The following is a 21,173-nucleotide window of genomic DNA, read 5'->3' as shown; positions in this document are numbered from 1 at the left end:
TAGCTTTGATAATGTGCATAAAAATGCTCAATATGACAATGAGTTGGGGTAGCTGAGAATTTAGGATGGTGGCAAGTTTGGTGTAGTATTTGGATTAGCATTCTTAACCTACATCTTGACAGCTTCTTTTCTTCAGTTCACAAGCATTAATACAATCTAGTTGCATCCTCTTTGTTTTTCTTTTTTTTGTTATTTTTTTCTTTTTTGTTTGTTTTTAAACAAAACAATTAACAAATACCTGCTCAAACAAATACTACCAGCATTCATTAGTCAGGATGGTTATATGTAAAAGAAATGATGCCAGATAGTAACAAATCCAAGAGAAGTTTATTATGAAAATGGCACCTGCGGGATGAAAAAAATTAAGTTACATAAAGACAACCATGTATGACATGTATGAGAATCTACAAAAGTATAAAAAGAACCCTGTTGTAAATGAAGTATGTACATTTCTGATTTGCAGCATTATCAATGATCAATGAAAAAAATGTTTCAAATAAGCCAGGCACTCAAGAAGTTAGATTCGGTTAGCTTAACACAAAATAAATGTACCATAGCTGTCACTTTTTAACATTTTAATTATTTTTTTTTATATTGTAGAGTTGGTAACACTGCTAAGATTTATACGAACAGAATCCCTTTCCCCATTATTCAGCTACTTGGCACCAGTCTCCTCATAAAAGATTTCATATATTTGTACAAGAAATAGTTAAAAACACAGACACAGTCTTCACAGGTAATGAAGTTTTTTTTTCATTTTGTAATTTTAAACACTATGGATTTAGACAGCAGCTGTGATTATCTGTTAGTTTAAATCACCAGAAATCATTTTGACACAACACAGAAACATTTATATAAAAAAAAAAGAAAACAACAACAGCTGTCTAGCTGTTCTTTGTAGCTGATAGGTGCACTCCTTTGATTGTTCAATAGCTAGAGTAGAGCTTCCAAAATTAAACTTTGAATTTCACAATCAGCTTTCTCATCTTTTTTAGACCTACTTAAATCCTTCAAATGTAACCTTTAAAAGCTCATTAATAAAATTTGTGGCATCCAATTCCTTTTTGCTATTATTCCACTGTGGCTCGGACCTACTTCTCAAATTCAAAGCTACTGCAGGAACTGACTTGACACAGTGAGTGATCAAAAATTCAAAGGACAGCTGAGTTAATACATTAGCATTGCACACATAAGCAAATATATATGACAATTTGAAGCTCAGTTTCCTTTCTTAGCGACGTTGGTTGACCTTTGAAAGAATTTTCTGTCTCACTGGCAATTGCTCTGTGCGTTGCTCCATCCGCCTACCTGGGAGAAAACCAAAGAAATGCACCCTCTGCTTACAGTTAGAGCACAAGGGACTCCGGGAATGTTAACAACTGAGGCTATATGGCATCAATTTGTTCACTACATCTGAGCATTACTCTGTCGTGCCTTGTGTGGCGCACTGGAAGAGTAAGTCGCACCCAGAACTCCTCCGTGGGAAAAATGGCTCCATTAACCTTGAGCTAGTTAAGAGTCTTTTATCTCTGAGAGTGAAGAGGAGGAAAGAGCGAGAGAGAGAACGAGAGAGGGCAGAAGTGTGGAGGGGGGAGAGAAAAAGAGAGAGAAAGGTCTGAGAATACACAACAGCAAAGCAACAGCAGAAATCAAAAAGTATACAGACAGTGGAAGCAGCATAAGGTGACATTACAGAGGAAGGCCACCACACAAAAACCACTAACCCCCAAGAATCACTGGTTCACTAGGACTGCAGGAATGGGACTTTACCACTCCAGACTAGAGATAAAGCACAGAGAAGACAAAGGACAAAACAACTACATTAGCTTAGTATATACTGCATATAGTAACACACATTGAAACTGCAATGGGACTGACAGCCAAGGACACTTACACATTGTACACATTACAGTTCTCACATCTGTTATTAGATGCCTTAACAAACAGCTGCCAAAGATGGAGTGGAAGAAGAATTTATATTTGACAGTCATTTGGAGTGCTTGACACTACACTGTGATTTCTGGCAACGAAGACAAAATAGGAGATTTCTTTTCTTTTACTTAATGTGCAGTTTTCAGTTGTAGTTATCTATTTCAAGCTTATTAACCCATTCTTTAGTTTTAAAACATATTGGTTTCAACACTAGAAATAAGGAAAAACAACAAAAAATACCCAAATCAAAGAACGGAAAAAAATTTACAACCTTCCCTCTATAATATTAAGTGAAAAACAAAACATGTTAAATATTTTTTCTGTTTTACTCCGAAGTGTTATTTGACGTTGTAAAATTAGCCTCAGTTACACTGAGAAAAAAATAAAGCAAAACAATATGCACCTAAGAAACTGCTCCTCGCGTCAATTAAATTGAGTTTTTTTTTTTTTAAGCGCTTTTTGAAAAAGGCTTCCTGACCCATTTAAATTTGATGTGAGGCTATGCTTGTTAGTTTGGAGGTAAAAAATTTTAAGTCCTGCAGCAAATGTTAATGAGGGCTTTTGTCTTAACTAACCAAGGAGACTGCAGCACCCGACTATAAACCAGTACGGAACACATTCTTTCCAAAAAACCCAGCCCACAAGCTGCATATTGTATGAAGACATTACGGATTAATAAATGATAGCACCATGGTTTTAGAAATTAAGTTAAAGTTTCAGTAATTAACATTTAGTCCAACTTTTTAACATTCTAGTCACAGGCCAGAAATTAACTTTTTAAGAACCCAAATTATTTTATGTGCAAGTAAGAAAATCTTAACCATAAAAAGAGAATTAAACTCTGCATAAAATTCTAAAATACTATCCCCTATTTTTAAAGGAATTAGGAACAAAAACCCCTTTTCATTTGACTTAGTCAAACAGGGCACATTGTTTATGCTTGTCTCTTTTAATCTTGATCATATCAAGATCATTTTGAAGTAAAACCAATGGTTGTCACTTTAAAATCTCTTTACCACAACACTGAGTATTCTATGGCAGAGGCATACACGTATTAAAGGCATCTTAATAAAGATGCAAAGGAAAAAACACACATCTTAGAAGAAGACAAAATGGCAGGCAACTGGTACTTCGACTCTCTGAAGGCAAAAATAAAAAAATATCTTTACATTAAAGAATAAGTCAAGTTAACGAGAAAGGGAATGGAATGGGGACCATCATATTGAGAGAATAAGCTGACCTGCTCAAATTCAAAGTGCTAGAATTAAAGGTCTAAATTAAAACATAGTCTATGCCTCAGAGTATAACACTGAACACAGTATGTGGTCATAATTCAATCCTCTTTCCGTTCCAGAGTCTGTGTAGTGTGAATGCCATTGCTGTACACAGGAAATGGAAGAGTGGAAAAAAGTCCTTCGGCAGTCGTGAACACGTTCCCTGCAGGCATTTGGGTCAGACTGGCCCCGCTCACAGCACTTCCAAATGGTCCCGACATATTGAGTCGGTGAACGTGGTGGTAGAGCATTTCCATCGGTGTTTTAGGATCCAGCCCAAAGCTGGGGCTGTTAACATCAACAAAGTTAACAGCATGGGTGTTGGGGAGGAGGTTGCCCTGCATGGCTAAAGTAACTTCAGCTGGAGCATACCGAATAGTGCCAGTGGTGTAGACCCTCTGAGCAGCAGTGCTGGTCGCAGCAAGGGTTCCCGTTACCCTGTGAACCAAAGGAAGCACCACATTGCCTGCTTGTAACCTCTGGAGGGCTTCCAGGTCCCCAGTGTACAACAAAGAGTTGGAAGTGCTGGGACCTCCCGGATGCTTGTCCCGTGGAGATGCTGAAAGTGGGGGCGACAAAGGGTCAGAGGATACAGGAGCCAAGGCCGAGCTGGATGAGGTGCTGAACTGAGTTTTACGGCTGGCAGTATTTTCAGTCCCTGGCGGGGTGAGGACGGAGTCTGGAATGGAGACGTGTAAACTACTGCTGGCTTGGGGGGAAGGGAAGTGCTCGGAGCTGGGGGGCTTGGTCATACTGTAGGGTGATTCATTCCTTGAGATTTCCCTGTTGGGTGGGTAATTCCAAATACTGCTATCATTATCAAAATTGATAGGTTCTGAGATTTCTGTTTTAATTTTGAGCACTGAGGCACTGTTTGGCGACGAGAGCAGCTGGGGCTGGTCCACCAAAGCTGAGTCAAGTCCATTAGGGCTTGAAGTGCTTGACAGCCTTCTCCGGGTCATGCTGCCTCCCTTTTGCTTTTTCCTCCTCTTCTTCCTCTTTTGATGTTTGCTGGAAGACTGGGCATTCACTTCCCCTGCACTGTCTGAGTCCTTGGCACTGTCCGAGGTCAGTGATTCACAGTTCTGTAGCCGCAAGTCTGACTCACTCTCTACGTAACGCTCCACCTTGATCTGCATAGAACCAAGAGTGCCAAAACTGTCCTCAGGGGCCTTTTGATTCTCAAAGTCAGAGTTTTCAAAGCTGTCGTCACTGTCCCTGCTGTCCTGGTTGCTGGAGCTGTTCCCATCATCGTTGCAGTTCATCTCATTATCCGACTGATTCCCTGACTTCTTACGATCAGACTCAGGGTCTTCACTATTCTCTGACTGGTTTCCTTTCTCATCTGACTTTGAGTTCTCGTTGTCCTCTGGAGCAAAAGGAAAGTGAAAGAAAGGATTAGCAACTAGAACATAATATTATAACTGGAATGCAGATTTCTACCTACCAGTGAGATTTGATCACTGTAATATTTCTGGCAAAAGACATTTTCTTCTGGAAGGGCACATTTTTTACAATATTATGTTGGTGGAGTTTTTGATCATTATCAACTTCCCTGACCCAGGATTGTCAATGCACTAAAAGCTTATGTTGTACGGCTTGAATGTTCTTCAAGTGAGCTACGGCAAGTTCTTTTAGAGGGGCCCTTCCACCCACTCTCCTAGCATGAATCATTTTGACAAAAGTGAGCACAACTGCCTTCTAGTTGTGGCATTCAAGGAGGAGTCAGTGAGCACTCCCCTTACGGCCAGGCATTCTGCTAATTGTTCCTTCACATCTGTGTTCCCCTGAAGTGGGCAGACATCAAGATGTAACACTATTAACTAATGAAGACTCCAGTCTTCACATTGCCTTTTCCTCTCACCTTCAACACTTTCCAAGTGGCACAATGCCTCTGACCTTAGTGGAATTACTGCTGACTTCCTCCAATGTGAGAGGAGAAGCAGGTCTTAAGTGTATAGATCTGAATGAATAAAGCAGTTAGAACAATTTTGTTATGTTGCTACACTGTCTCTTGATATTCTCTTGTTTTCTCTTGTAGAAAACAAGAACATAATTTCAGGCACTGAATTAAATTCTTGGTTTATCCAAATCCTCTCAGGGCCATGGAAAATAGTCCAGGCACAACGATGAGAATCTATCACTCTTCTTGACGGAGTTTTTCGTTGCATTTCAAATTTGTACCTAATGTTAAAGTGGATGAGATAACAAATACTCTAGTCCACTGGACTCAGGCAACCAAAGTAACTTTGAGAATACTCCCCGTTATCACACATTTCAAAGAATCATGGGTGGCTTCAGGAGAACTTGTCTTTTATGGAACAGCCAAAATGTTTTTTTGGGAAATAAAATACGTTCTTTTTCCATTTTTTAAAAAAAAATTCCATTTGAAATATTTTTTTCATTCCATATGATTTTTTTCCACTTACGGAAAGTAATATCTATAATAGAAAAACAACAGCCACAAAACCCTAAATCCCGGCTAGCATTTCTTTTCACTTAGGGCAGAATTTCTCTTTTTTCTTTATTTTTGAAGGTGCTCTCTTTTTGAGGCTATGGTTTCTAGCTGATTAAGAGAGGGCTTAAGGCGCGTTAGTCTGAAACAGTTTAAATTTGCCTAGGATTTTATCAGAACTTGGACTTGACTTGTTGGTTTTGTTCAAGACACTGGTTTAATTTCACATACTTTGGTACTGCTAGTTAATCCTTTCACAATAAACAGCGCACATTTTAAGATGCTCTCATTCTCTGTATCATCAGCCTTAGCAGTCATGAATGCACATGCTCTTCTCACCTGGAGAAACCTACAGTGTATCTGGGAAATGCAAACTTTACTCCACATCTGTGTTATTTGGCTTTTTAGAAACAATACACTATAAAGAAAGCATTCAGAATGAGTGAAGAGATTCCTAATCAAGTGGGCATCATGACTGTTTGTGTGCCTACCTGCCAAAGGGGAACGAATAAATACAAAAGATGAAAGAGAACAGTCATATAAAAAACATTTAAGGCCTGATTCTCTTATTGTATTGTTTGATCTCTGTCACTGTGATCCATTTTTCCAGATAATTTTTTAGACTGCTAATAAGAGAAGAATCAGATACATATTGCATATTATGGCAAAATAACTTCTTCATTTCTTGGGCCACAGGAAATCATACTCCTTTAAAAGCCATCTGATCTGTACCTGTGTCTAGGTAAAGAAGACTAATGGGGAACGTGTGAACCATCTGTGTGCTGGGCCATCTGTAAGAATAACTTATACATTGAGTTCGACATTTAGCTTTTAAGAAACAACAGAACTCCCAGACTTAAAGAGCTTACAAACAAGGGCTTGAACCCATTATGCGCTAATAAAATGTAATTCTTTTAGCCCAAGAAAAAACCCTCAAATTTTGCAATCTTTACTGCCCCCTAGTGAGCCAATGACAGAAATCTATTTACACAGGAAAAGGGGCGCTAAAGGTTGTCAACACACATTTATGTTCCGAACATAGAACCGCCCTTGAAAGATAAGAGCTAGAATCCTACTCAACTGGTACAATACAAAGTCCTTGGACAAGGCACCATGCGTGCTTATGAAGCTTAGCTAGGGAATCAAGTAGTATTGAAGCTCAGCACAATTTAGTCATGGAAATACTGAGGTCATTAAAAGTTTTGACACCTTTTTTCAATTTAATTTTAGAGGATTTTGGGTTTTGTTTTAACAGAACAATCCACGATAAATATGAACAACTGGAAAGTGGCTCCACTGATCTGGATTTCTCTTGGGGGGGAAGCAGTAGGACTGCCGTGTGCGTTGCTAAGTGTGTGTTACCTGAGTTGTCCTTTGAATCCGATTCAGAGTCAGAGGTCTCTGAGGATTCTGAGGTTTTCTCTGGGAGATGAGGAAGTTGTGCAATATCCATCGGAGTGTCCTTGTACTCGGGGTTACTAAAGAAGAGACAGCAAATACAAACACATTTGGACACAGTACAAAATTATACATATTTTTCCCCTAAGTCCTCATAGTGGGGATCTTATGAAGGTTTGTTTTAATGCTGCTTTCAAATATCTACATTGACTAAAACTTGATTAGTCAAGTGAAGTTTTAGAGCAATCAAAGCATTCTTACCAAAGCGGGACACCATGACTTGCGTGACACCTAACAGTAAAGCTACACTATGTAATCATCCAACAACAGAATATCTCGAATCTGATCCCATTTCTGTGCCCGGAAGGACAGGGAGTGCATTTTAACCTTTCCAATCTGTTTCTCTCCCACTGGCACTGGCTATTAAGAGTTATCTCTGCAACAATGTTCCCTATCAATCCTGTCAGAGCCCTTTCAATACCTGTTTTTCTCAATGTCCTGTCTTCCAGACTTCAATCAAGCAGACCATACATAAAGTTAGTAAGAATGTTCTTGGTTAGCTCTCAGGAAAATGACTGCTGCTCAAATACCGCCAAAGAATTCAGTCAAGAAATAAACAAAAAGGGATATAAATTTTTTAAATAATGCACACATCCATGCACATCACCAGGAAATGGAAAGCAACCGTTCTAACTATATGACAGATGCATATGTGCATGTTAGGATGCATATGTTAGGGATAAAGAACTGTCAACACACCCATTATAATCATATCTTCATCTGCTCATGTGGTGCTCACCTGTGACTTGTTAGCAACGAACATGACTGCAATGTAGAAAAGCCACACTACCAGAGAGAGTGAAAAAAGGCCTATGCTTTTTCTAGGTTTGTACCTTCTAAAATGTATTTCTTTCTGAAATCAGTGGAACAGAGGATCAAACACAGCTAGACATAAGTAAGTGGCAAAGGAATGTAAGAAACAAAGTCTTATATCATTTTTGAACAGGTGAGCATTTTCACATGGCTCAAATTGCAGGCTGGTGACAGTGCAGTCTTGTGCAGGGCAATATGAACCATCACTGGGAGGGACTGACACAGTGTCACAGTGACATTGTGCCCATATCCAGGCTATTACAATATATTTCAAAAATCCAGAGTTTGCACAGTTCACACTGAAATGCCATTCTTTCGATTGCCATCTGTGTGGTTCTGTCCTGACAAAGTGACTTAATTCCGTTGCACCCCAGTGCAGCCCCAAAATTAGTCCCCTCCAAGCAGAAGATGCTTGAGGGCTTTTGCACAGTGAATAACAAGTTGCTAGAACAGGAACAGCATTAATCCTCTCTGTCACTATAATTAGTCTATCCTTTTACAGATAGCCGAATCACACTTTCCAATGCATGGAAACGTATACAGACCAGTACTCCTGCTAAGAGTAGACCTAATTATGCCTTGATCTGTCATTAAAATATTATTTGGACATTTAGATTTTTCATGTATTCTGGCATTAAGAGCAATCTAAATTAAAAATACAGACTCAGTGGAGAAGCTAATCGTGCTCTAACAGACCAGTGGAGGGGATGCATCAGAAATATCAAGTTCTTGAAGGCATCTTTGCAGCATGAGACCATGCTGCTTCTCGTTTTTTTTGTGGAACATTTGTGGACTAGGTTCACCATTCTCTGGAAAGCAGCAAAAGGGGATAGAGGCTACAGCTTCCAGTGGTGGAACTTTTATGGAATACTTTCCCAGGCAGAAAATGCACAAATTTCTGGAAAGTCTAAAGTCCTGATTAAAATTAGGACAGTGAAGATGCACTTCCAGCCCAGAATTGGCACCCTTACAGTGAATTCGAGTGTTCCATTCTGCCTAATTCTTGCTGGCTCGGCCAAAACTTCACTCTGTGGACATTGAGGGAAAAAAAGAGGTAGCAGAATAAGAATCAGGCTATGAAAAGCCCATGCCCAGGCATACCATGATAGAAGCCTCCAGGCACCAATCAACACACGTTACTGTAACAGGTTACCCCAGCATTCCCAAATGCTCTCCTGTGAGGGGTTACTTCCTCCTCCGTCTCAGAAGGAGAATCAGAAGTCTTAGAGCATGTAATTTTAGGCAGGCGCAGCCTCTTCAGGACTTGTTGGACCTGGTCACAATCTAGCCCCTAGACATCACTTTGAACTGTCATGGCATCAAAGGGAGTGTAACAAACCATGACAAGCAACTTAAGGGAGGAAGAGGCCAGAAAATGGCAATTGCATTTCATGACAATCTCAAGGTTTCAAATTCTATTTGTTTGTTCATGCTCTGGCATGAAACAGAGAATTCACCAATCTTATTGAATATTTTCACAAAACAGAACGTGTGGATAGGTATTTTCAGATCAGAAAGATCAGGTTTATACTTCATTGTCTTCCAGTGACTGTTACAGTCTTGCCTTCAGTTCAGAAACCAGTCCTTAAAAAAAAGGGTTTTGGTAAAACAGAATTTTTCAAGGAAGAACATTTCCTTCAAGATGCAACCACAATTTCTGTTTAAAAAAATGCTAGTTTTATTTATAACTGTCTGATGCTTACCAGAGCAACACAGTCTTTCAAGGATTTTTTTTTCTTTTTTTTCTGGAGAAGATTACACTCTTTGGACTCTTGCAGAGACACCTCTTTTTTTTTGTAGCATTCCAGGAAATTTCCTTCCATGCATTTCCAATAAGCAAATAACTCAGTGCCCAACACCCCATACCAGATTTTTGTAACACAGCCACTGCAAACTGTGCCAGATCTGTCATCATGCTGGGGATATTTTAGTGCAGTGGAGGCAGGTAATAACATGATAAAGGGTTTATTTGAAGACCAAGACAGCATAATTATTCAAGAAGATTACAGTATCCTGCGACATAACAGATGTCTTAATGTATGTGACCATCAACCAAAAGGCACTGTTTTGGAAGAGGATCATGTGAGAAAGTTCTTCTCATTAACTTTTTCCAGCACAGTAGGCAACTGTCTTTGTTGTTGTTGGTGTTTTTTCCACCTAAAACTCACAGCACTAGAGTCAAGCAACTAAGACAGTGGTTCAAGTGCTGGACATGACTGGCAGACATACCTAAGAAGGTAATTGACCCAGATGATATTCTTCTCACTTGCATTCTTGGCATTGACAGCTATGGTGGCACTAGACTGTATCCAGATGTACCCTCCGTTCTTCTGCATCCAGCGGTAATACTTTGTTACACACTGCCCCTTGTTCAGCACTGGGGAAAACAAAACAGAAACAGGAAATATGGTATGTTGGCATCGCAGTAAATAATCTGCATTATGTAACACGACAGATATCGGATGAAGCTACTGCGCCTCTTTTAGGCTTAATGTGGCACACCATTGGGATGACAAACAGGATCTGACCTCAAACAGAAGTAGTTGTATGTTTTACAAGCTTTTCAAATAACATTTTAATCTGTTTTTGCAAACTCTAGTCAAAGAAGAAAAGCAGAAGGGAACCTACAAATCTCTTTGATTCACAGAATACTTATTGCTTTGTGGACATTTTCAATGCTTACAATGTCGAACACTGTAAAAAAAAAAGTAAAAAAAGGCAAATTTATATGTGATTTATTCATAGCTCCTAGGTAGACCTCTTCGAGATCCTGGATATTTGAAAGGTTGGGGAAGATACTCTACCCCTGCTGCTTTGATCATTTCTCCTTATTGCAGGCGATATCAACTACTGAACTTACACATCTGTTCCTTTTGATCTTGTCAAACAGAATTTACAGTTCTCAGATGAACCAAATCTCCACTGGTCAGTAGGGGGAAAGTCTTGGGAGAATTTACTTACTACCAGAGCAAAGTAAATCCACCAACAGACTGAGAAAGAGGCCTAAGGGATGTGCAGAATGACTTGGTTAGAGCCTAAGAGTGACGGCTCTCTCCAATGTTTTAAATACCCTATCCAGCAGAAAAAAGCTAAAAGCAATCAGCAAACATTGTTGTTAAATGCTCACAGGAAGAAGGCTCCAAAATACAGATGTTTAAATAATACTTTAACCAAAACGTTGGGGGTGGATTTGATTTGTACCTGATCCATCAGCGCCAGGAAAAGGGGGCAAAGCTTCTGAGGGAAGGATGAGGCAGTATATGAAGCAATGCCTGAACTGTGGGAAGTGGAGGTATTTCGCGTTATTTGAGTGTAGCAATCCAGTGCCTCTCTCAGGAATCCCCGCATCGCTGTGCACTAGAGGGCAGTGTGCATTCACACACACCCTCTGCTTTTGTCATGTCCTTGTCTCCGACTGCTAAAATGAAAAACCTCTAACTGCTGTAATAAATTTGGCTAAATTAGCTGCTAAATGGTTATCTCAAGTAATATGTATTTGCATTAATCATCTTGCTCTAAACCAGAACAAGCCAGAGTCCTAAAGATGTAGTAAATTCATATTGTCCATTTAATTACGGCTAATAAGTGCTTCATATACAATAGTTTCATGAAGTACGTTTTGATTCCTTTTTTTTTTTTTTTTGTAGAGAGAAAAGAAAAAAGTCACTTTGGAAAAGAATAAGTATTTAAGGCAGTTAAAGTTCCTACCATAAACGTGACAAACGACACTTTGGAGCTTTCAAGTTAACCAAACGTCTATACCCCTAATTATACCTATGAATGTATCTCTATCTAAATCCCTGCACAAGAGATATCTACAGAAAAAGATATTTACAAAGGCAGCCATTCAAACACAGATGCTTTCCTTCCTTGGAAGGACCCCCTACACAGACACACACACACACACTTTTCAAGTATTTAATGAAAAAGTGCATGTCTGACAAGAGAATGTAATGTGTACGTTAGGTTCAGCTGCAATATGAACAAGTGTTTGCAATCCAGGTCCCCCCCCCGCTTTTTTTTTTTCAACTGCCTTGGCTTAACTAGAGCTTCTTTCTAACAGAGATCCATAAGTTTCCTCCAATTTTTGTGCTTTATATTCCAATCTCTAAATATTCTGCTGAGGTGATTCATTGGCTTCGAAACCTCATTATCAAGGCAAATAAAGATAAAATACTAACAACTGACTCTCCAGCACTTCTGTCAAACCACTGATGTATGCAACTTTAGAAAACAATCACACATAATTGAGCCCAACTTTATTAGTTACAAAGAATAAGGGAAGAAAAGTACTGTTGAAGTTTTGATTACAGCTGACTTTTCCAGTTCAGTAAAATAGAACATTCAAAATACTCTTGTTTACAGCTGACAGTAAAATTGATACGCCTGGAAGTCTGCAGTGATACTGTCTGCTTTCTGGAGAGCTGAGCATGGACAGCTGCACGCAGAAACCGGTAAAATCTGTCTGTACTTGCATCTATTAATTATACCATCCTGATCTTTACAACAGTTTTTATCTGAGGAGTTTACCATGCTATACAACTATAAAAGGATGCGTCTCCACAACTACCTTCATGTACACTTGAAAGTCAAGGGACCAAGCGGGTTACTGGCTAGCTGAAGAGCACACTGGAATTCAGCAGTCTCTCTGCTATCCTGTAAAAAAGTCTCTGTCATGAGCAAAGCAGCACTCATTTCCAAACTGTGGAAAAAGCGACAAATTAAAGCCTCACAAATTATTTTTGAGGCAAAAGGTGACTAAAGTTACATGCGATTATGCAGGACTGGGTATATTGGTTTATTTGTAGGAATAGCAGGGATGGTGACTCCTCTTAAAGGTTTAGTCTCTTCTGCCAACAAATGCGTAAGTCTCCATACTGGGGAGTTACATGTTTACAGGAAAGAGGAGAAAACAGATCTTGTTACTAAGCCAAATTGTGTGGAAATACAGTGAAATCTTTCTAACACTGGTTTTCAGCTTAATAGCTGTGAGAAACGATCTTTACAGTGACTATAACTGTGGAGAGGAAAATGAAAAAAAACTTGAATATCAGGAATAAAATGACAAATATAATTTCCTTTGATTAAAGGGTTCTTATATATACATATATAAGGGTTCACAAACCTTAAACACTACTTATATATATACAAATCCTTATATGTATAAAAAAAATATTTAATCAAAGGAAATTACTGAGAGTTAATTTTTTAAAACTAGTGACCTTTATGTTACCTGAGCAGATATATTCCCTACAATGGTGGATGCTAAATTTGACTAAAATTTGCAGAAATATGACTTAGTTATTCAGTTCCATGTCAGAGGTAAGCATGCAAGAAATGTACACTGTATGTGTTCCTAAGAACTAAAAAAAAAAAATCTCACTTATTTCTCCAGTATGAATATATTTCTATGTACACAGTTCCCAAAAGAGGGATTTCAGTCTTCCTTGGAAGCTCTGTGCACAGCAATATACTTGTAGCAGTGGAGTGAACGAGGGGGGAGAAGAAGAAACAGTCAGTGTTCTTTGCAGGAACCCAATTCTGTTAGAAAATCAAAATAAATCAGTACAAGCTTGTCTTCAGAAATATGGTTACAAAAAGAAAAAGAACATGGTTTCTTCCTGTAAGGCTGTTCTGAGAAATCAAAGCCAAGGCTTCTAAATAGTGAGTTGTTTTTTAAAAGAAGGAAGTAGTTTAATTCAGTTTGAAGAGGAGATGAAGAAACTGTATATCAAAAGCAGTCTTTTAGAAAAGTCTTTTACAAAAGGACATTTTACTCATGTGCATATGCATTTAAAAGCTACACTATATTGCGTATTCAGGTAAGTATAGAGTAAATAGGAAATGATGAGATCATCTTACATATTCACACGGCTTCACAAAGAGGTTCTTTTAATTGGTGAAAATATTGAGGTTACATCTGCTGGGCTATTCATCCTTCTCCTTGAGATACCTTTATCAATGACTGTATGGTATTGATACTGAATTCCTCTTGCTATAAACTTGGAAAAATATTTTTAATTTACTACATAAGAATGAAAATACCATATTTAATACCACTGTTGGATACTTAGCTGTAGCCACAAGTACTCTTCCTACATTCACAAAACTGGCAGACGAAACATGAAAAGGAATACTGACTCTTTAATCTCTACTTCTCCACCTAAGGCCCAAGGCAAGCTGACAGGGTAACTTCATTCTGGAAACAGAGGTGCTTTTTTTTTTTTTTTTTTTTTTAATTCTGGTTTACTTTTTCTTCTGCTTTTGAAAACTGTGGGCTGTTGGGGAATGAACCTGGCATACACTTAAAACAAGAACAAGTTTCTTTATCTGAAAAGTTACAGTCCTTGATGCTTATAGGAAGGTCATTTTCAAAACCCACAGGAAAAATAGCATCACAGGCAAAAAGACTGCATTAAGTGCCTTATTTGCTTGTAACAGAGACAGTTTTTCATTTATAACAGCTCTGAGGATCAAGTGAGTCTTTGATGTTATAAGGACTTTTCTATAGATTTTGCAATTAGTGAGTTAGATATTTTAAATAGTGGGCATCCACAAATTGGATTGTAGCAATGAAAAAAAAAGTACTGAGCAATATTTAGCAATGTCAATTGATATGCAATACTTATGCAGAATTATGAGCTAGAAGACCTGTAGACAGTCTGTGAGCAACTGCGTAGCACGTCCCTCCTTCTCCCCAAATGCTTCAATTTACTACAGAAGAGTGAATGTGGCGTATGATGGGGTGAGGACGAGGTCAGCAGGGACTATGTGCAAACGTGTCCCCTCCACGCTGGGCTAAAAGTGTGGGCTCCACATGAGCTTCCTGGGCAAGAATCTACCCCCTCCTCACAAAAGTCCCCCTACGTCACGCCTTCCCTCAGCACAGACTGCTGCTTACCAGCCCTCGCCGACTTACAGTCACCAAATAGAGTTCTCGTAACAAAATAAAAATCTAACCAGCCAGGAAAATATCAATTCTGTGCAGCTTACATAAAACTGCATTTTGCTCTTGCCATATGGCATGAACAAGCCTTCAGTGCTGGACAGAAAGTATCTTTCTTTAGGTTTGTGTGGAATGCAGCAAATTACGTCAATAACACTGACCAAGACAGGCTGCTATTGCGCTATGAACATTCGGAAGTAATAATGACAGCACTCTAAAGATAAACTCATCTTTTCCAAAGACAAACAGGAGTTAGCAGTTTGTATTCATGAAATAAAACCGTATCTCACCAGTACCTCAACTCATTCTTCCGGAACAACACTTCTAAGCATATGCGTTCATTCTAAAAATGCTAAGTGTGGCAACTGATTTGTTGTTTACTTGTACAGTGTGGAATATTGTTTAAACTTCCAGCACAGGACTGTTATTCATAGGAATACCAAACACATTAGGCATAAGTAAGATTCAGCAGCTTTGCAGGAAGAAAATGAAAGCAAAAATCCATTCTCTATGCAAAGGACTGGAAAAATTAATAAACTTTAAAAAATAAACAGTATTTGTCCTGCAATTCTGTGTCTTTCAAGAGGTGCAAACGGTTAAAGTAGTCCGAGTTGAACTGCTGAAAAATATGGATTCGTATTAGGATCCAAGCTTCGTAGCTCAAGGCCATCTCTTGTCAAATGCAATGAGACTAGTCTTGTGCGCCCAGCCAGGGAAGAAAAGCAATTCCAAATAGTGAAAATTCCATGCGTTAGTTTTGCAAAAGCAACCTGCAGATTTTGTAACCTGCCCTAATTCCAGGACAGTGGTTCTCCAGCCCTCTGATAATTGCTAGCTGCCATAAGAGATCCTGCCTTCATTTGATTCCAGATTATTTCAAATAAGGACCAGGAAGATCCTTTGCTTAAAATCAACCAGATGTCACCAGTTTATCAACTCATAGCAGCAGCAAAAAAAAAATTAAAATTAAAACTAGCACTATGTTCAAATCATCACCTGCTTTTTGAACAACAGACATTTTACTTCTCCCCCTCCCTTCTTACATAGTGCTCATAAGATATCATTTTCTGCTGGTCCATCAATCAAAATGGCAATTTTATAATCATGAAAACATATGTTTAACATTAACTATTAACAAGAGCAATAATACTAGGGAGAATATTTATTCTGAAACATTATGTGGGTATTGATCAAATGTAATGGTAGAATTATAATACCTAATTCAATGAATCAGCAGATATGCTCTCCCACAGAGGCTAACGGCACGCGTACCAGAACAGTGTTCTGTGGTTTCTAAAGACAGTGAAGGTTATAGTGCCCAAAGACAACAATTTACTACATGGAATCCACAGTCTACTTTTTTTTTCCCTTTTTTTTTTCTTCACATTCTTTCCTTTTAAGTTCTTTGTTTAGTTGAGGGGATGTCATAGGAGGGATTCGACTACTCTCTAGTTAGTTTACCCTCTAGACTTCCTTCTCTATTTTTTTCTCCCTCATAATTTGTCAGTCTCCCCATGACACTTAAAACTTCAGTCCTGCTAGGAAGTGATTTCTTTCTGCTAATATTGAAATGGTCCTTTAGAAACCCGGGCCCATTTTAATACCAACTTCAGACATAATGTCCATTTGCATTAACGAGCTCTCTGGGTTCAGACTGGAGGGGAAATGAAATTCCAGATCCAAATTTTGTCCTCAGCTACTGAAATGCAACATCAGGTGAGAAATTTGGCCCTGCTTGCTCAAGGAGTTCAAACCCATCTCTTCACTAATATTAATGTCCATGGCACAACTGAATGTTTGAGACCCCTTCTCACCACCATGAAGATTCACCACCAGCTCACGTTTGGCAATAAGTTGCATTTAAAACATATATAAACATATATTTTTAAAACACGTTATCACTTTTAAACTAGATCACCTGTAAAAAAATAAACAAGCAAATCAACTTTCTACAAGCCCTAAATGGGTAATTTAGACTACCCTTCCCAAAGAAAAGAAAAATCCATTTTAAAATAAAAATAAAATAACTTTCAAATAGTTAGCATGTTACAATTTCAGAACCAATATCTGACCATCTTTGGAGGTTAGATACAATGAAAGCTTTAGATGCTTGGAGGGGGATGCCCGTGGGGACACAGTCCTGGACACCAGCACTGGCACCTCACTCACAAAAGGGAACATCACAAGTGATTTATGTAGTTTCTTCCAAATGAGTGCTTATAGGACAGACCTATGGCATACATACTATTTGATATATGCCACGCAATTTATTGATACTGTTTTCATCTACTTTTCTCAGAGACACGAGAAGAGGGGAGGAGGGAGAGAAAAGAGAATTCCTAAACTCTAGGAATCTACAACTGTTTCTTCTTACCTTAGTGCAGTAACAGTTCAGGATGGAGTTTTTCACAGTACAGTTCAGTTAGAAACAAAATAGTTAGGCCATCCCCTTATTTCTAATAAAGTAGCACTTATTTTCTAGTTTATATTATAAGACAATGAAAAATTCGGGTCTCAGGAGGTCTGGAGTGAACTTTGGCAATGAAGAGAAAACACTTTGTGGCCAGAAGTATTTTCCCCCTCCTTTTTAACATGGCATACATTTAACAGGGCTCTGCCAGTTGGAATGTAGCAGAAGGCACCACGGAAATAGTTTAATGGACAGAGTGAAGGTGAAGCTGTCAGAGACGCATGATAAACCCTGTTACTCCCGTGGCTTTGCAATTTATCATGTGCTTCTGCAAACTATCACAAGAATAATACCGAGGTATAGATTCATCTTTGGAATTGGAAGTTTTTAGCTCAAAGAGATTTAAAAAACAAAAGGAATGATTAAGCAAGTAACACTGAAACCTGAGTTTCTAAACAGAAGTTCAAGCTCGTGCAGTCCCTTATTGCAGTAGCTCTAATTATACAGTCCGAACCGTGCACATTTTTACTGTAAAAATAGGAGAAAAGTTTAGGTAAAAATTTCAGCTGACTAAGGCACAAGGACAAAAGCAGTTACAGTGATACCAAATGAGAATTCAATTGTCATTCGAAGCCTGAAAACACTTCAAATCTGGTGGTAAGGGCAGACTTGTGGGAAAGTTTTCCCTTGATTTAGACAATACTTGGCAGATCTCCCCAACTTTCTTTCCTTGGCTTTCTTTTGTGCTTTTCATCTCTGCGCACACCTCCGTGCACAGACCACTTTTCTCTCTTTGTTTTCGTGGCAAATGACGAATGCGCGGAGGCCATTTTGCGTTACTGAGGCAGCCAGGGCATTTGGGGTGATTGATGCTCGACTGTGGGGAAAAAATGAGCTATGAAAGAATTACAACAGAGCGCCTACAAACTGAAATGGGCATGTACTAATTAGCGTTGCATTAAACAGTTGGATTTAATTTGAAGATGAAGTAGCATCAGAAATGAAGTTAAAGGGCTATCGATGCAAACTATATTTGAGGCATCTTGCAAAATAACTGTATATCGCTGTGCAAGAAAAGGCAAAAATTTGCAATTAGGAAATGGCAGATTCACAGCTAATGGTTTAAATAGCTTAAAGGTTTAGCTTTGTAGAGTTCTCTGGTTTATTTACTATCCAAAAGATCTGACGCTTCTGGTAAACTCTCTTAGATACTTTATAAACACAGAAGAAAACCTGCGCCCAGTAGCACACAAATGGCATGTGAAAAATTTAGCCACATGATATCATGGAGATCAGAAATCTATCAGGATTTAAAATATCTGAATATTTATATGGATAATTAGAATATCTAATTTTACAATAGCAACCTCCAAAACCTGTAATTTAGGTTGTGGTTCAAACCCTCATCTTTCAAAGAAAGAACCAGTCATGAACAAATAGTGGAGCATAGCCAAAAAGGGTGCAATGTATGCATAACTACCTGTTGCAGAATGTTTTCCACCTACTTTTAAAGTAACTGACATTTTTCAGAGTACAGAAAAAGCTATTGAGCTAGACAGACCAGAATCTCACATAAACCAAAGAAGCATTTGCCAGAGCACACATAGTAGCTGTCAGATGTCAGAGCATGGCTAACTCCATAACTCTGAAAGATGTGAAGGATATGTGCTCTTGGTTTGGTACAAGTCTTGAAATTCAGTGTTTCTTGCTGTGTCAGACTTGTGTTGGTGAACAAATTCACTGGCATGAGTAATAGAGAGACCAGATACTCTGGCAATGGCTTCCATACACCTATCAAGATGGAGTCTAGTAGGCATCTTCAAATAGCTAAGAGTATCAGATGCGGAACCGAAGACAACAATATTATTCTGGAAGCAACTATTATACATTAGTACAGAAAATGAAAAATTAGGTATGTGTTAAAAAAAAATCTCTTTATATGTTTTGTTTTTCTACTTTCTTATCTCTTGCTCCCTCTTCTTGCTTTATCACCACCAACTCCAGGTGAAAGGACATAAATATGGCAGTCTCTGAGGCAGACATCTTTGCTGGCCTATAATGTGGGCAAACAGGCCGATTGTGCCGCTGGTCACACCACTGCCTTTGCAATACTTCAAAAACAAGATACACCAGGCTGTCATCTGAATGCCAAGCAGGCTTGGTTTAAGAATTAGCTAAACACCAGACATTTTATCATCCTAATTTAGAAACAATCTTGCTTTTTAGTGATGATAATAAACTTGTACAAACATGAGATTCATTTGTATATTTTAGCATTTTATTTCAGTCACAGAATGCAAAACCTGACATTGGAATCAGTTTGATTCTTTTTTTTTTTTTTTTGGTGATTGAAGATATTAAGTACTACAAGAGCATTGAAATTTCGATCTGATTAGGATAAAAATTCCTCAGGATCAAAACACTTCTTTTTTTCCCCCTACAGTTTTACTAATTGTGTGCTACTTGACATTGCGGAGTTATTCCACAGCATGATAGCAAAATATGTGAAGTGTATTTTACTGTTAGAAATTATCAACTCATTCTATTTGTTTTTCATGTGTTTGAGGTTATTAAGAGAATGAAAAATTATAACTGATGTGCATAAGTTAAAAGGTTTAGTTCAACTACAGTTGGTAGACTAAATCACCAAGCAGTATTTTGTGTGTCAATAGGAATTTTCTACTCAACATACATAAAAGAAATCATGAATATATAACTGATTTAAAAGCAGGCTGAGGGGCAATATTCCTTGACAAATATGGCTGTGATGAAAAAGGTGAATGTGAATAGTTTATTTTCGGAAAGACGGGATTATTCTAAGCACTGGAAACCAAATAAAGTAGATCAGAGGGAATGCTACCAAACATACTCATCAGAGACCTTTGCTTTATGGGAAATGAACTGCCCTAGCTCAGTTCCTGAGGAACTGTATTTCTTCTAGCTGTAAATCCAATCCTCAGGAAATAGAATGACATTTTCTAAGCAATAGCCGAGGACAACAAGCAGTTTTTTTTTTTGTGTGTGTGTGTCAGTGTTGGGTTTCTGAATGTAGACATCAATTAGGATTCCAAAATGAAAAAGCCCATATTATATACCAATATATATTTGTGACAATGTTCTTATGAACAATATATTGATTTTCAAATGGTGGCACATTGTCATATACTTGTCCAAAACTATATTCATGGCTCACTTTAAAGGTCTTGACTTTAATACGTCCTGGCCGCTTCCTTAATGAACCCCATTGAACAGTAATACCAAGTACTTGATGTCACTGTTCAATGGAGAGCATTAATTTTTGCAATTAGATGGAAGACATATACTCCTACAGCATGTAACACCCATTCATTCTTAGCAGTAATCTACTTCTTAAATCAAGAAGGGATGAAGAAGGGATGGTACAAGTCCCTGTATGAGGGGTGCAGAGAGTGGCAGCCAAAGAGAAGCCCCTGCACACAGTGAAGCAAAGTCCGACTAAAGAACAGTGACCTCACAGGCAGTAATTTCATTAATTTGCTTGATTACTGGTATAGAACTGACATAGATGTTTTTCCTGCTAGCTTTAAGACTGGGGGTATTTCCTTGTTTTTGGAACAAAGGCAGTTCTGCCCATTGAGCGACTTGGTGGAAGCCTATTCACTGCCTCTACTTTTTTTGCTCCTTAGCCTTGCAACACTCCTATGCAGGGGTAAGTGTAACATATTCTGACACCTGCCCTGCTCTGACAAGTGGTAAATTAGAGGTGGACACATCAGGCGGGTCTGCTCATCTGTTAGCTCCAGTCACATAACAACCGTGTGGTGTAAAATGTGCCACTTCTAGTCTCTCAAGCCACATACACTAACGAAGCCTGTTACACAGCCAGGGTACAGCTAGAGCTGTGTG

The 21,173-nt window shown here is 38.5% G+C and overlaps 1 protein-coding gene across 2 annotated transcripts in view; it reads right to left on the bottom strand.

Moving 5' to 3' along the window:
• Positions 1-308: 308 nt before the first annotated feature.
• Positions 309-21,173, bottom strand: part of NPAS3 (neuronal PAS domain protein 3) — a 565,719-nt gene continuing 544,854 nt past the window's right edge. For both annotated transcript variants that reach the window (XM_088529242.1, XM_088529243.1), the window contains 3 exons: positions 10,162-10,309; positions 7,024-7,139; positions 309-4,575 (listed from right to left, as the gene is read on the bottom strand). In XM_088529242.1, the coding sequence (XP_088385368.1) occupies positions 3,266-4,575; positions 7,024-7,139; positions 10,162-10,309 (1,574 nt within the window). In that variant the 3' untranslated portion in view covers positions 309-3,265. The remainder of the gene's footprint in view (positions 4,576-7,023; positions 7,140-10,161; positions 10,310-21,173) is intronic.

The sequence above is a fragment of the Tinamus guttatus genome, unplaced genomic scaffold (assembly GCF_059628265.1).
Source record: "Tinamus guttatus ecotype Peru unplaced genomic scaffold, ASM5962826v1 Tinamus_guttatus_pri_ptg000327l, whole genome shotgun sequence".
Lineage (NCBI taxonomy): Eukaryota > Metazoa > Chordata > Aves > Tinamiformes > Tinamidae > Tinamus > Tinamus guttatus.
This window is presented reverse-complemented; position numbering and strand designations above follow the sequence as displayed.